The sequence below is a fragment of the Scomber japonicus genome, chromosome 11 (genome assembly GCF_027409825.1).
Source record: "Scomber japonicus isolate fScoJap1 chromosome 11, fScoJap1.pri, whole genome shotgun sequence".
Lineage (NCBI taxonomy): Eukaryota > Metazoa > Chordata > Actinopteri > Scombriformes > Scombridae > Scomber > Scomber japonicus.
In genome coordinates this window covers 18,842,374-18,858,246 of record NC_070588.1, presented here as the reverse complement: position 1 = coordinate 18,858,246, position 15,873 = coordinate 18,842,374, and the positions used below count along the sequence as shown (strand labels likewise).

Below are 15,873 nucleotides of genomic sequence, written 5' to 3'. Positions count from 1 at the left end.
CAGTGCAGAAACTCAAGGGATGGTCCATTAAGGCATTGCAGGTTATAATGTTTGTCTCCTTGTTTCTCATAATTATATTCATGATTCCGGTCTCATGTTTGATGTGGTTAGAATCTGAATTACGTTTCAGAAAGTACCCGTTCATTTTACAAATCATAATGTGTTTTGCGCTTGGATCAGAGCAGTGTATTACACGCTTGTTTTCCAGACTGATTGATCAGCAGGTAATTTGAGAGTTTTTAGGTGCATATTTGCATAAACACTTTAAAAGGCACATTCTCAACAGTCACACTATTAGCTCCCCAACCCTACAAAAAAAATGCAGATTAGGTCTAGAATTTATTAAATCCATCTTCCCAACCACCAAAACACTGTTGGATGCTATAAAGAATCCAAAATGCTTTCAAGTTATGCGAATGTGGCGGAAGGTTGACTCAGTTCCTAGAGCCCCAGAGAGTTTCTCTAAAAATCAAGCTCAGAGAAATCCATTGTTTAACCCATATGCTCTAGAGAGTGAGGCTTGACTCAGAATTTTGATTCAGAATTGAAATGTTTGGGAGATGGCATATTGACCCCTGAAGATTAACATTTACATGCAAATCCTACCTGCTCTGCACCAATAATGATTTCTTCTACGTGTATCGTGACAACAAGACTTGTGAGATGTGTGAAGGTTCTTTTGTTGTGTCTACAGTTATGCCTGCAGTTCTGCCTGCGAAGGTGGATGTGGAAGATTCACGTGACAAGTGCACACTGACAACAATGCTGGAGTAAAGGTCAGTAGTTGAAGGCACAGGTCTGGCCGAATTGTGTGAGGAAATACCAATGACAAAAACAAAATTGACAAACATTCATCTATCTTCATTCTATGACGGTGTAGTTATGCATATTATACATGCCAATACAGATATACTGAAAGTAACAGTGGGACAGATAAGATGAATAACTCTATATTAGCATGACAAAATGGAAACCTAATTTAAGAACGGAAAATGAAAGTACATCTTTTGCTATTTAGTGATACAAGTTTTATCTGTCAAGATTTTCAAGGTTTTCAGTTTTTTTTTAGGTGGACACTATTTAGAATACTTTTTAAAAAACTAAACAGCAACTTGTGTTTCCAGGAACAATATCCTGGTTGCCCTTGTTCAGACCTCTGTGGACAATTTTCAAATGAACTATTTTCTACTAAAGAATGATTGGCCATGAAATGTGTTCTGTGGATCATCCGTAGTAACTGGAAAATTGTCTCTGAAAAAGACATTCACTTTTTTTCTTCAACTCTCTGAGCAGCAAATATTAAATCCCATTTACCTCCATTGTAGCTGGCTGGCAACAGAAGTTTCAGAGGCACGTTTTTCAGAACATTAGCTTATGAAACCATAACTATCTGCACTGCAAGGTACCAATATAGGTAAATGAAAATACTGTATGTTTTGTGAACTGAGTGAATTGAGTCATTATTACAGTGTAGAAGATGCATACAGTAACAGCAGGCTATAATGAAGGAGTGCCACTAACATTAATATTATTTAAGCAACCCTTTCTTGTGTACTTTGACAATGCAGGTAAGGGGTTTTTTTTGTCATGTATGCACATTTAACAATTTTAATTTTTCCTCTGCAACTGATTAAGATAACATTCTCAAAATCGTGTTGTACTGTTAAACAAACTTTGTTCACATATTAGTTTTATGTGTGCAATTACCATGTTTGCACAATGTCTCATGCAGAAATTTGCTTCAAATAGAACTTGCTCTCTCATGCATTTATTTACTCTGCGGCAAAATCCTGTGACTTGTGTTGATCATCATCCCCCCATTCACCACCATCAGTATTCTAGTGTGCTGCTTGAGGTGTGGTGCAACCGACAACGGGCGCAAAAACAGAATGATAAACAACTTAATCTCACCTCCAATCATGCTTGTTGCGGAGTGGTAAGTGAATCACATGAAAGAGATGCCAAGATATTGTGCTTGTGCTTAAATAAGCATAGCTACTGTTTGTCATTTGAACTTCTGTGGAATTACAACAGGTAGGCTATGATTTTACACTGACAGAATAATGTGCTTTCATGTAAAAATCAATTCGTCGTGAAACAACAGATGCATCTGTGTGTTACTTAGTGCCAACAAAGCAGAGAATGTGGTTCATTCCAGGGCGGGGGCAGTGGTCTCATTAGAGAAAGTTATCCATGACAAAGTTGTCAGCTTTTACAAACGCATGGCAGTCAAAGCCTAACATTGGGATGTGGCCTATTTATTATGGATATGAACCACCCTCTCATTCGAGTTCAGATCATATTAAATGGTATGACTGTGACAATGCAGACACAATTGTCAATAGCAGTCCCTTCCTGAGGTTTTAACATACACTGAATGATAATTAGTTTCCCTTTGTTGTCCTTATCTCTTACCTGCAGAAATGGCCAATTTATGCAGGCTGCACCCTGGCCAGGCAAAGTTGATGCTCCCCAGAGGAGGAAAGCAGCCATGTTTCAGACAATGGAAATGAACTCAGGGACAACTCAAGGTTGATTTAAATCCTGGGCAACATGGAATTAAATGAAGAGCCAGGCCACACTGATCCTGGCCTCTGAGGTTGACTCTACTTCCTCTCAGAGGTATGTTCATAAGGTACCTGCATCACCACGGAGCACCATGTGTCACTGAGATCTGGTCAAGTGAGAATAAAAATGCAAATGTCATATTGTTGAAATGCTGAGTGAACTAAATGTCAGTCCATCTTTTTAATATGAGATATGAGATTGATGTGGATAGGCCATTGAAGGCAAGTGTGATAGCTGCAGACGGCAGGTTATACCAACAGAAATGATATTTGAGCTGTGAAATAAGCCTTGTTTCCTTTTCTTTTTTTCAGGAGCATTAGCAATTTCAGTGTCCTTTACAGAGATTATCCTGAAAACACCCACAATCTGTCTTTTACAGTATTCTATCTGTCGGATCCTCAAAACTAATGATAACAAGGTACAATACAGGTACAAGGTGGTATTGTTTTCAATTATTGATAAGGATCTTAAATTCAGTTCTGAATATCAAAAGGTTGAAAGTGAGAATACGGCACTCTGGGGGGGGGGGGGGGGGGGGGGGTGAGGGGGAAGACCAGGTATTCTTGTCAGCTTTCATTTTACATTATTTTTATTATTTTAAAAGCCATATTGCCCATTTGATCAATTTCTTCTCTTGAATGACCACTTGTCAAGTCCTTACTGCCTCTACTACATCCCAGCCAAACACATTTCATCGATCTATTCATAATCCCTAGTTCACATCCACATGTATTAGGAGCAACATCCACAAGCACGTTCCTCCTGTGATGCTGCTGCTCTGTGCGCGCACATCAGTAAATGAATCACGTAGCACTAGAACAGCCCTTCTTCATGCGATCTTACCAGACCTATTGGAGAGACCCCCCCAAGGCAAGATCTGTCACTGTTCACTCATTTGCTGGAATACGATCAGAAACTATGTTAAATGCACCAAGAAATACACTGGAGTCTGCTTTAAAGGCGTCGAGAGGATTCCAGTCAGATCTCACTGCGAAGGGAGCAGGTTTCAACAGTTGACGCGGAGAGAACTGAGCGCAGGAAAAGCGATTAATTTTGATTATCTGAAATCTTCCAGCACCTTTTTTCTTTTTTTTTTGCGTTTTTCTGGCAACGTGCACGGGGACAGTGCGGATGCAAATTGTCCGAATGAAGGATGCAAGAGCACTGGGTCCAATTGGACTGGATTATGGGATTACTGGACTGATTATAGGACAATCATCGGGCAAAAGTCGCAGCCGTGCTACAGATGCTCTTGAATGACGGGAACACAAAAGGTTGTACGGGAGTAACAAGCTCTATATCCCGCTTGTATCCTACTTTGTGGCACGGGCAGGCTGTATAGGCTATGCTACGCGAGCAGAACCCATATGCAACAGTGTGCCGCACAGGAAGAAAAGTAAATGCATTGTGAATGGTAACATCGGGCAATGCTGCATTTTGAACGGGCATGTCAGTATTTGCTGTAGCCTAGGTGTAGATGTCGCATGAGGGCAATGCGCTTTTGTAAGCTACGGTCTAACCTTCACCACAGAGATTCAAACGTTTTAACCTTGGATGCAGTGGGGAATATTAATACTTTATACTCATCGATTATTCATTAAGTCCCCCCATGAGGAAAAACAAAGCATTTCTGGTACACTATGTTGAATTTGATCTTTAATTCATGCATTAGGTGTCGTCGGGCGGTCATCTTTGTTTACAGAAAGAGTTCATCATAGCCGCACGGCAATGTGAAAGAGGTTAAAATCCGACCGATTTAAACAAGATAACGATTCACAAATCGATTTGATACCCAATTAGTGTGAGATCGGCGTCAACCACACGCCTAGTTTGGATTTAGTCCTCTAGGTTTGCCGTAATCAACAGGTTGAAAGTCAAGGAGGTTTTTTTCTGTCTGCCACTACCGCATATTCAGTTGAAGGGATGCGTCTCTCTGTACCCATTTTCTTTCTGCTGTGGGTTAAAGCCCTGACATTGAAAAATCTCAATTATTCTGTCCCAGAGGAGCAAGGACCTGGCACTGTTATAGGTAATATAGCAAAAGATGCCGGATATGGGACCATGGAGAGAGGGAAAAAATCTAACTTCAGAGTACTGGAGAATTCTGCACCACATCTGGTGGATGTTGACCCGGAGAGTGGACTAATCTTTACCAAACAAAGGATTGACAGGGAAACGTTATGCAGGCGCAACCCAAAGTGCCAGCTCTCCATGGAGGTGTTTGCCAACGACAAGGAAATATGCATGATTAAGATTGACATACAGGACATAAATGACAACTCGCCAATTTTTCCTTCAGATCACGTTAATATTGATATTTCAGAAAACGCAGCTGCTGGGACACGCTTCCCTCTGACTATTGCACATGACTCAGATTCTGGGGAAAATGGGATAAAAACCTACCAGGTCACAAGAGATGATTACAATACCTTTTCTTTGGATTTAAAAGTAAGGGGCGATGGGACTATATATCCAGAGCTGGTGGTTCAGAGACCTCTGGATAGGGAGGATCAGAGTCATCACACCCTGCTCCTCACAGCAATTGATGGTGGGGAGTATCCCAGATCAGGCTCCATGCAAATCAATGTCAGAGTGACTGATTCGAATGACAATAGCCCGGTTTTTGAAAAATCCTCCTATGTGATAGAGATTGCAGAAAATTCCCCTCCTGGAAAAGTACTCATTGATTTAAATGCCACTGACCAAGATGAGGGCAGCAACGGGCAGGTGGTCTATTCCTTTACTGGATATGCATCTGAACGAATACAAGATTTGTTCTCCATTGACCCTAATACTGGCGTTGTAAAAGTCCAGGGGGAAATTGACTATGAAGAAAATCCAATCATAGAGTTTGATGTGCAGGCTAAGGATCTTGGGCCAAACCCCATACCAGGCCATTGTAAAATTACTGTCAAAGTGCTTGACAAAAATGACAACTCGCCAATAATAAGTTTTGTTTCTGTCCGGCAAGGAGCCATCAGCGAAGCAGCACCTCCAGAATCTGTCATCGCTCTGGTCAGAGTGACAGATAAAGATTCTGGCCGAAATGGTCAGCTTCAGTGTCGGGTGCTGGGAAATGTACCTTTTAGACTGCAGGAAAATAATGATAATTTTTACACACTGCTCACAGACAGACCCTTGGACAGGGAAATGAAAGATGAATACAATGTTACAATTGTGGCACGAGACAATGGGATCCCTTCTTTGAACTACACCAAGTCATTCACTGTGAAAATTTTGGATGAAAACGACAATGCGCCGCGTTTTACAAAGACAATGTATGTGTTACAGGTGCCTGAGAACAACATCCCAGGGGAGTATTTGGGCTCTGTTCTGGCCCATGATCCAGATGTAGGTAGAAATGGAACAGTGTCATATTCCATCCTGCCATCACATATAGGAGATGTTTCCGTGTACACCTATGTGTCTGTTAATCCCACCAATGGAGCCATATATGCCTCACGGTCTTTCAATTATGAGCAAACTAAATCATTTGAGTTCAAAGTTCAAGCTAAAGATGGAGGGTCTCCTCACATGGAGAGCACATCTACAGTCAGGGTCAATGTACTTGACGTCAACGACAATCTCCCAGTTATTATTTTGCCCCTGCTGCAAAATGATACAGCTGAAATCCCGGTGCCTAGAAATGTAGGCATTGGATATATTGTAGCTACTGTGAAAGCAGTAGACCATGACCACGGGGAAAGTGGACATTTGACCTATGAGATCACAGAAGGAAATGACGACCACCTGTTTGAGATGGATCCAGTGGGAGGAGAGGTCAGAACTACCCATGCTCTATGGGAGGAGGTCACCCCAGTGGTTGAGCTGGTGGTGAAGGTAACTGACCATGGCAAGCCCCCCTTATCTGCTGTGGCTAAGCTGATCATTAAGGCGAACACAGAAACGGCAGCAGGAGGGGGTTCCAGCACAAGTGGGGAGCAGCAGCACTGGGACGTATCCTTGCCCCTCATAGTTACCCTCTGCATTATCTCTGTCATGCTCTTAGCAGTCATGACCGCCATCGCTGTCAAGTCCAAGCATCAAGATAAGGAGACTGGGAATTATAACTGCCGCATGGCTGAGTACTCCAATCCTCCAGTGGGGAAGGGCAAGAAGAAAAGGATCAACAAGAGTGACATCATGCTGGTGCAGAGTGAGATGGAGGAGAGAGATTCCGCCAGCCGGATGAACGTGGTGAGCAGCCCCTCGCTCATCACTTCACCAATATGTTTTGACTACCAGAGCCCTCTACCACTTACGCTGCCCCGGTCAGAGGTCATGTACCTGAAAACCACCACAAACAGCCTGACAGTCCCCAGGGCAGGTTGCCACTCCAGCTTTGCTGGGCTTAGCAAAGACACTCCAGCGAACAGGATGTCAGTGATACAGGTAAGGAGATACTGTATTCTTTATCTGCCCTTGCTGCTTTGCTATACAAATCTGACAAAAGAAAAGTAATCGACTGAAAAAGACAAACTGTCACTGTGAACACACATCATCATCACTTTTGCCTCCTCTGCCAGGAAAATTCAAAATATTGTCTGCAAAAAAAGCACAATCTGGCAACTTAGTGTTGGAGTCCACTATATGTGTTGTAAGTGGCATTTTACTTAAAAGTGTTTTTTTTTCTATCTGCATTTGTGAAATCTCTAAAAATGGTTCCATTGTATTACTTCTCTTGCAAAATGGTACAGGTGGTCTGCATAATCAGAAAGTCCTCTGAGTTAGACATGCAAACAGTGTGAGTATTGAACAAGGCTGCAGTGACCCCGCCAGATTCACTGCTTCAGAGTGAAAACAAAACTCTGCCTGAAATGTGGGATTGGACAGGTGTTTGAGCAGGTTGTCCGATCACATTACTGAACCGATGTGCACCAGACAGCTAGATGCACACAGCATAACCTTACAATCGCATTTTTCGCTCTCCACAAATACGGGCCATGTCCACCCATCCACGTCCAAAGTTGGCACGATAAGGCCATTAATAGGGTCCAGCCTTGCCTTGTAGAGATGGCAGGGTTGAATACACGAGCCAGCTAACATGCTAATTTGACAGCATGGGCTTGTACTGTTGTGTAGCACAGCAGAATTATCCGTTGTAAACGATGTAAATATCTAGGACAGTCTCACAGACAGTCTCATTTGGAGATGATAACACAGATGACAAGGCCTGGCACTGTCACCAGTCACTAGGGTATGTGGGTGTGATCAACACAAACACATTATTCTCAAGATAGGGGAAAAAGGATGCTGATGACAGTGACTAATGCTTTACTCCTTGGCTTTGCCAAAGAGGCACATATGGTCACAATGGAGATATGTTCTTATCATGCCACCATCTCTGTCAGGTGCTCTGAGGCTAAAATCACATTTTATTGACATGTTTCAGGTACTACAATAAAGATATACACAACTGACAACCAGCCAAGAGTATTTCATTCATGTCAATCATGCTATTGTTCTTTAAAATGTTAACATGGCCAATACAAAATATTATTTGCCTTTCATTTCTAGACTGAAAATTTCCCCTCCGAGCCCAATTATGCTGGCAGCAGGCAGCCATTTGTTCAAAGGTAAGAGCTCTATCCAAAAGCCTCCTGACCACTACATTTAGCTTCCTCATCCTTTTACCAAGCCAGCTGACTATGGCTATCAAATATGAGCGTTCACACAGAGGTAATGGCAAGTTATATATAATTTTTTTCCCTCCTTCTGTTGTGCTGCAGCTCAACATTTAAGGATGCAGAACGAGCAAGCCTCCGAGACAGTGGCCATGGTGATAGTGACCAGGCTGATAGTGACCAGGATACTAATAAAGGCTCACACTGCGACACGTCTGCCAGGGAGGCCCTCAAGATGAAAGCAACAGCAGTTAATGGCCAGCCTTTTGAGCAGGGTGAGTGGACACACTCTCTTCCTGACATCTTGAAGATACCTAACTGACTCTTGTACCAGACATTGTTTATGCTTTGTGCGCTGTGGAAATACATGCAGTTCACTGGTGTTTTAAGTGGAAGTCCACCAGCTTTTTGGGAAAGCCAGCATAGACAAATCTTAAACATGAAGCACGTAAATCCAGATTTATTAGATTAAATGCTGTAGCAGCAGGTAGCGTTATTTTGTGCTGCTTTACATTGCAGACAGTTACAGCTGCGTTGCAAAGATGACATGAAGGTGGCGGAGTGGAAGGTAGATGGTAGTTTAAAAGGATAAAAGAGTCCATTGGCTGTGGGTATGATGTTCAAACATCTTCTGTCTGATTTAGCCATCAAACAAACTCATATGCATGGCAAAGTGTACCTCTGTCTGGTTCTCTTTTGATCACGTCATTATTTGAACACAAATTCGCTGCATGCATGTCTCGAATAACACGACACAGACAAGAAAGCATGATAGACACTTGCAGAGCAAAATGACAGGTATTTCTGGTGCAAGTATTTCCTCCTTTTGCTTTGGAAGATATTCTCAGTTATTAGTGAATTTTGCTGTGGTTGCAGTGTTGTGAGAGATGTTATGCTTTACAACTAAAAATAGAAAAGTTAAAATTTTATCACACAAATATGAAACAATCCGCACTGCCAGGAGTATAATCATAGATGATTGTCAATCTGTTGAAACCTGGCCGACCTGATAGGGACTGATATATTTAGCTGTTGTGGATATAAACTGAAAATATGAAAGCACCTCTCACAGGTAAGATAAAAGATAATAGGGAACTTGAGTGAAGTGGTGATGGTTCTCATTTTCTTGCGTGAGCCTTGGAACAGAATGGCTTTGGTCATCAGGTCCCTATGCAGTACTTTCCACACCATTTACATTGCTATGAACTGTTTGTTTGTGGCATGCTCAGGAGGGCAGAAATGGAAACACTCTTGTGACTGCCAGAGAGATGTGTGAATCTACTCTCTATCTCTCCCTCTCTCTCCCTCTCTCTCTCTCTCTATCTATCTCTCTCTCTCTCTCTCTCTATCTCTGTCTTTTCTCTCTCTCTCTCTATCTCTCTCTTTTCTCTCTCTCGCTCTCTCTCTCTCACTTTTGAAATGTGTGTGTACATGTGTGTGTGTGCTGTGAGGAATTATGGCAGACCACACTTGACTCTGTGGGAGGTGTAAATTCAATCACATTTTTTTTGCAGCACATTTCTGAATCTGATTCAGCCGAAGTTCTAAGGCCAATCACATGGAGAGATATTGAAAGAGATGTTTCGTACATGCGCGACTGAATATTTACATGTGCAGCACAGACGTCTGTTTGACAGTAATGTCAGTTAACTCATAGTCCTGCATTTGTAAGATAAGAGAAATGCAAAGAAAATGGGCCTTTGCATTTAATATTAATAGGTTGTGCTAATGCCTTTCCTTTTTGCATATGAGAAATGTAGTTAAAAAGCAAACCAATGGTTTGAGTAAATAGTGTTCTCTCTCAGGTTTGGTCAGTTGAACATTAAATGGTGTCACTGTCTGTTAACTACAAGATGGAAGATCTACATTATGCATTATACTTTCGACCTGATCACACAAAAACATCACCCTACAACCCAAATACTCCTTGTCTCTCACTTCCACACTCACACGCACACGCACACACACGCACACACTCACATATATGCAGGTACATTTATTGAACAACAAAGCCACTGTTTTGTAGATATTGACAAGACAGCTCTATTATCCAAAATGGAGACACCACAGAATTTTAGTTCCAAATGCACCAACACAAAAGCTTGTGGGTTAAGTAGTATTGCTTTTATGTCTTCACCTTTACCATCCCTCTAGTCTCCTGGCTGGTTTGATACAGGTAATATATGCACCTGTGCAGCTTCCACTATCATGCACTCTGAATATTTATTCACTCACACAGACACCAGATGCACAGTGGGTATGTTGCTAGGCTTTCTCTGATTCTATTTATAATGGGCGGGCAGATTCTTTGTTTTATGAGAGCATGTTATTGTTCCATTCACAGTTTCCCATAAGATCACAGCTATTTTGACATTTTGTCATGATTCTGTTATGTGACTATGTAAATGCAACAGACTATATAAAGCCATTGTATAACTCTGTCACTTAAGAGCTATTATTTAACATTTTTTATTCAGTGATGAAATAGAAAATGGAAATGGAAATCCAGACAGGCACAATAGATGAAAGCATCTTCTCTCTCTCATCTCCTTCCTCCTGTTTCTAATAATATTATATAGTTACTAACAGTACTGATATATACATACTTTTTTCAGATAGGTACCTGTGGTTAAAAGCTTATTTGTACATTGTGTCTTATAGAAAAAGTGTAGTGTGTGATCATAAAGGTTTGAGTATTTAAACCTCTATGACAGGAAAAAAAAAGAATAACAACCTTTGGAATGACATTTTATGTCAACATGCAGACATTATTCTTCAATTACTTCTGGATACATAATGAGGCACAATAGCGCAATGGCAAAAATACCTTGCAGTGTTTTTGCTGAACCTGCTAAGCACATACATCTCTTTGCATCAGCATCATCTGCTAGCTCCTCTGCAGTGGTGATAGGTACCATGGAAATGAATTCAGCATATCCTCGCATCTCCTTGCTTTTGCTCATTGTACCGGCCTCATGTATCTGTGCCTAAGAAATACTTTCCTCTATGGTGTTGGAAGAAAGATGGAAAAACACAAATGACAAATGTACGGGGCACAGAACTGTAATCTGGGGTGTAGATGCTTCAAAGCGTAGCACTCATAATATGCAGGATCTGTGTTGCGGTTTTGCCAAATCAAAGCCATCATTTAGTCCTCCCTTTTGATGTAGAATGCATTTTGAACTCAAATGCGTATTTTCTCTTGATCTTAGTCTTGACAAAGATAGCACTGGAATGGTTTATGCTAAGAATGTAACAATATAAGTTCACATAATATGACAGGGGGTAGAAAATCATGTGTGTCACGGTATGAGTTCTATTCAAAAGTGAAAATGGCTTGTAGAAACTTGTAGCTATATTAAATAGTGACAGTAACACTATTTCAAAACAGACTTTAAAGTCCAAGTGAAATCACATCAGCTCTCTTTGCTGTCAAAAATACTGTCAACATGTTTTTAAAATACATTAGTAATCTTTTAGAATTATTAAAATGAATAGAAAAGGTATTAAGTATTAATTAGGTATAAATATTAGAAATGCTCTTCCTTCTCTCAGTCGACTGTGGAGGTGTATTTGACTGACATTAGCTGGCAGACTACAAATGTTACATCTTATGGAACAGAGACAAAGTAAACAAACTGCTGTAGCTACAAGTCATGAACAGTGTGTCGCTAACAGGGATTTTGAAGAGCAAGGACCAAACCAGCTTCAAAGTAGGTACATTAGGTACGTTAACATGCTGTTTAATGTGCTGCAGCTGAGCAGCTCTATCTAGCCTGATTAATAGAGACTGACGTTAGTGGTGTACTTTTCCTCCGGTGAATGCTTGTTCAAAAAGCTAAGGTGCAGGACAATGTGTTCATGTTTGTATGTTAGATAAGAAGCTGATTTAAGCAGAGAAGCTAATGTGAGTTGCTGTCCAGAGTCAGTGTGACTGCTCCACCTGTAACAGAACACCATGATATTGCTTTATACAACATTTGCTGTATTAGACTAAGGACTAAAGCTCTGTAAATGTATAAAAGAACATTATGAATGAGCATGAATCAAATCAATTTAAAATATGAATTTCTCCCTCCAGATTTTCTCAAAGCAGAACACAGCAAGTGATTTACAGAGCAATTAGTATGTTGTAGCAGACAAAAAATGCAACCTAATTTCAGTTAGACTTTAATACTAATTATAATTCCCATGTTTCTCAATCAGTTTGCTAATTTACACCTGACAGATGTAAGTATCGTAGGTCAAAAATTGTTTATTCTATACATTTATACAAAATGTATTATTTATAGGTCTCCTTGAGTTACCACTCCAGTGTGAGTTAATCAGCACCATTTATACAGTACCAATCAAATGTTTGGACACACTTTTATGTTCACTTAAATGAGAAATTGTGTCCAAACATTTGACTGGCAATGTATATTTTCATCTTTAATAAAGGTGGTTCCATGGTTTGATATGTGCCAATTTTTATTTTTTATTTTTTGTCTTTCACTTTGAAACAGTGATTTGATTTTATTGAGAGATTGCAACCTAAATATGACTTATTTGTCATTTAATGTCTGTCCAATCTTAGGATAACAGTCCCATTTTGTCAACGGACTGCAAATGTGTGTGTGTGTGTGTGTGTGTGTGTGTGTGTGTAGGGGTCATGGACCTGAGAAGTAGCATGTGATAGTGGTTGCATGTACTGCAAACTCACATTGCATTTGTGGCACATGGCACTACTTTTCACATCTCTTGGGGGTTGTAGCACAGAGACGGTATCTTTTTTTTTGTTTTAACTTCCTCTCTGGGTTTATGCATCCCCCCAGCAAACTGGCCGATGCTGGAGTGTGAGGAAAGTACTGTTGCCTTTGAACAAAGAGTTCTCCCTACTTCTTCTAGGAAGAGCCCTGTCATGTGGAGCTTCCCCTAGTAGCGGGCTCATATCTCATCCTCATTTCAGTCAGGTACTTGAGTTAGGTGCATGGGGGATGTGTGCAAACCTGAATAAATTACTAAATTCTGATCAATTCAATGATCATTATTTGTATTTGTTTGCATAACTAGCGGAAAGGAACTCATTAAATCCCTAAAATCATAGCAAAGAAAAACACAATTAAAGCAGTCATCAGAAGCATTTATACTTTCACAAATTAATTTGCTTCATTTTCATGTATAACAAATGAAGGAAGACTAATATTTACTAAAAAATTTACAAAAACATGTGTGACATTTTGGTTCATGATTCTAAATACCTCAATGCGTCTTTGTCAAATTCATTTTGATAGCATAGTGAAATAGCTAGAGACACATCTCCATCTTAACACAATGGAAACTTGCTCATTCTATGTGTCACAGCACAAAGATAGGGACTTAACCATCGTTCCACTTTTTCACTACTGATGCTAACACACAGTCACATCACATGTTGTACAGCCCTGTGGTGTCTAGCATGGTGTGCAGCATTAACTGACGTTTCTTAAGCAGGGAACCACATCAATCATGGATGTCTTGTCTGTAAGAATAGGTTATGTGTTTTCTTTTCATGAAATGACGAACGAAATTCTACTTCTAGTCGTTGGTCTAATGGTATTCACTTGATCATTACAGTGTGGACAATATTTGAGGCTCACTATTTTTCATTTTTTCAAATTTATAATGAGAAATATCTAGATTTGTATAAAAGCAGCCTATCAGTTGAACAGATTGTTACTTGAATTTTATGTTTCCACCACAGTTTACAGTAGATGAAGTATTTTTGTGGCAAGGACAAGTCATTACATGCTTCAACTACTAAGAAGTGAAATGATAAATGCAGGAAACGCAAATGAGCTGCTGATTATGCACCACAGTCCCTCAAAGTAATTAAAAAAAATTACTAAAGGTTAAACTAATGAGTGTTTGTGCTACAAATGGAATGTCCCAAAATCCATTTTCACCTTGATTTTCAATTTTAGAGATGAATCTTATTTTCATCTAATTTGAGTAAATTAACACATTTAGGTTTGTACTTATACATTCTGTTGGAAAATATAAAAAGATATATAACAATGAGACCTAACAGTACCCTAATTAACAAAATGCTCACCACTTTCTCATGCAAACCACACAGTTGATTTTCTATCTTTTTCCCACACACAAACGGCTGCTGCTGCGGCTTCTGCTGCTGTGAAAGTAAACGAAAAAACACATCACTTCCTCTGCACCAGATGATATTTTCCAGGAAACACCTACACATTCTGTAAGAAATAGCAGGAGGAAAATGATTCATGAATAATTGTAATCATTCATTGACATTGACCAGCAGATGGAAAATAGCTAAATTAATTTTCTTTTTGTGTGTGATATGGTTTGGTATTATTATTTCAAGGTTGCATTGTGAAGATTTACTTGAATCACTTGATTCATCACTTGAATTTTTATTCAGAAAAAGTCCAAGTGATAAATAACATATATTGAGAAAGATGCTATATTTAGAAGTAGGAGTATGAGAGTAGTACTGGTTTTATGTTTGTTTGGAGTGTTTTATTATCCTTGCTCATCCCTCAAAATGTCATCTCTATTTTCTACAGGGCTGTTTATTCCTACCCTAGCAGGGTCCAATAACAAATGTTTAACTGTTTTTGCAGAGCAAGACAAATCAGTCCACTGCACCGATGAGTGTCGTGCACTGGGACATTCTGACAGATGCTGGATGCCAAAGTTACGGGTAGGAAGCCAAGCAGACAGCGCCGATAATCGCACCAATCTTTTCATCCCTGTGGGAATGGATGCCATGGTAGAGACAGAGATTTATGGCACCATCAGCTGCAGCAGCAGAAAAACCCTCAGCACGTTTGGAAAGGAACAGCGGGACAGTACAATCCTAGTGGCTAATGTCAAACCTTACTTAAAATCGCAGCGTGCACTAAGCCCACCGCTACAGGAGAGTCCATCTGTGTCCAGTAGTCCCTCCAAGAATAGTATGCCCCTGGACTTCACCAACCAAGAGTCCAAAGAAGAGAGGGAGGGGGGTTCAGACAGCAGTGCCTATGGCCCTCCAGATGGGCAATGCTCCCCACTGCACACTGAATTGGAGGAGCCCTCCTACCTGACCTGTGAGCTCAGGCCCAAGTCCCTGTCAAGCAGTCTCATTCACAGCTCGGTCATCAGCCAGGAGTGCGGGGGGTCAGAATGTGCTCTCGACCCGCGGGATTCTGGTAACTGACAGATCAGATGATCCCACTCGTTCTCACCTGCCAGAGGTGTGATGATGCTATCACAGATTAATGACCAAGAGGTGATTTATTTTGACCAACAAAGGTGTCCAGACACGCATTGTATAACCAAAAACCATCTGCTTTGTATGTGTTTTTTTGAGTTTGTGACTTATTGTGTTTAGGTGAAATATGTGTCCTTGACTGCTGTGGAGGTTTGGGGGGAAATCAGTGCTTACCTGACTTCAAGTGTTTCCATGGTGTACTGTACCTGTCAATTTAGATGTCTGTATTTTACACATTTCAAGCTCCAATTTTGTGAGGCTGTTGAACAAATTGCTACTGTTAAGCTATTGAGTCCTGTCTGCTTTTGTACAGTGAAGCTTTATGTCTCCATTTAGTGTATAAGGAACATCTCTTTGAATATCACAGGCAACTGAAATACATATCAGTGACGTTAAATACAAAAGTGAAGTGTCTTATGAACTGTTAACGGTGGT

The 15,873-nt window shown here is 40.5% G+C and overlaps 1 protein-coding gene across 1 annotated transcript; it reads left to right on the top strand.

Moving 5' to 3' along the window:
• The first annotated feature begins 4,491 nt into the window (after window positions 1-4,491).
• Window positions 4,492-15,384, top strand: LOC128368007 (protocadherin-17-like). Its single transcript, XM_053328720.1, has 4 exons — window positions 4,492-6,960; window positions 8,086-8,144; window positions 8,298-8,467; window positions 14,807-15,384. Exons 1-4 carry the CDS (start codon window positions 4,492-4,494, stop codon window positions 15,382-15,384), a joined length of 3,276 nt encoding a protein of 1,091 aa, XP_053184695.1.
• The last annotated feature ends 489 nt before the right edge of the window (window positions 15,385-15,873 follow it).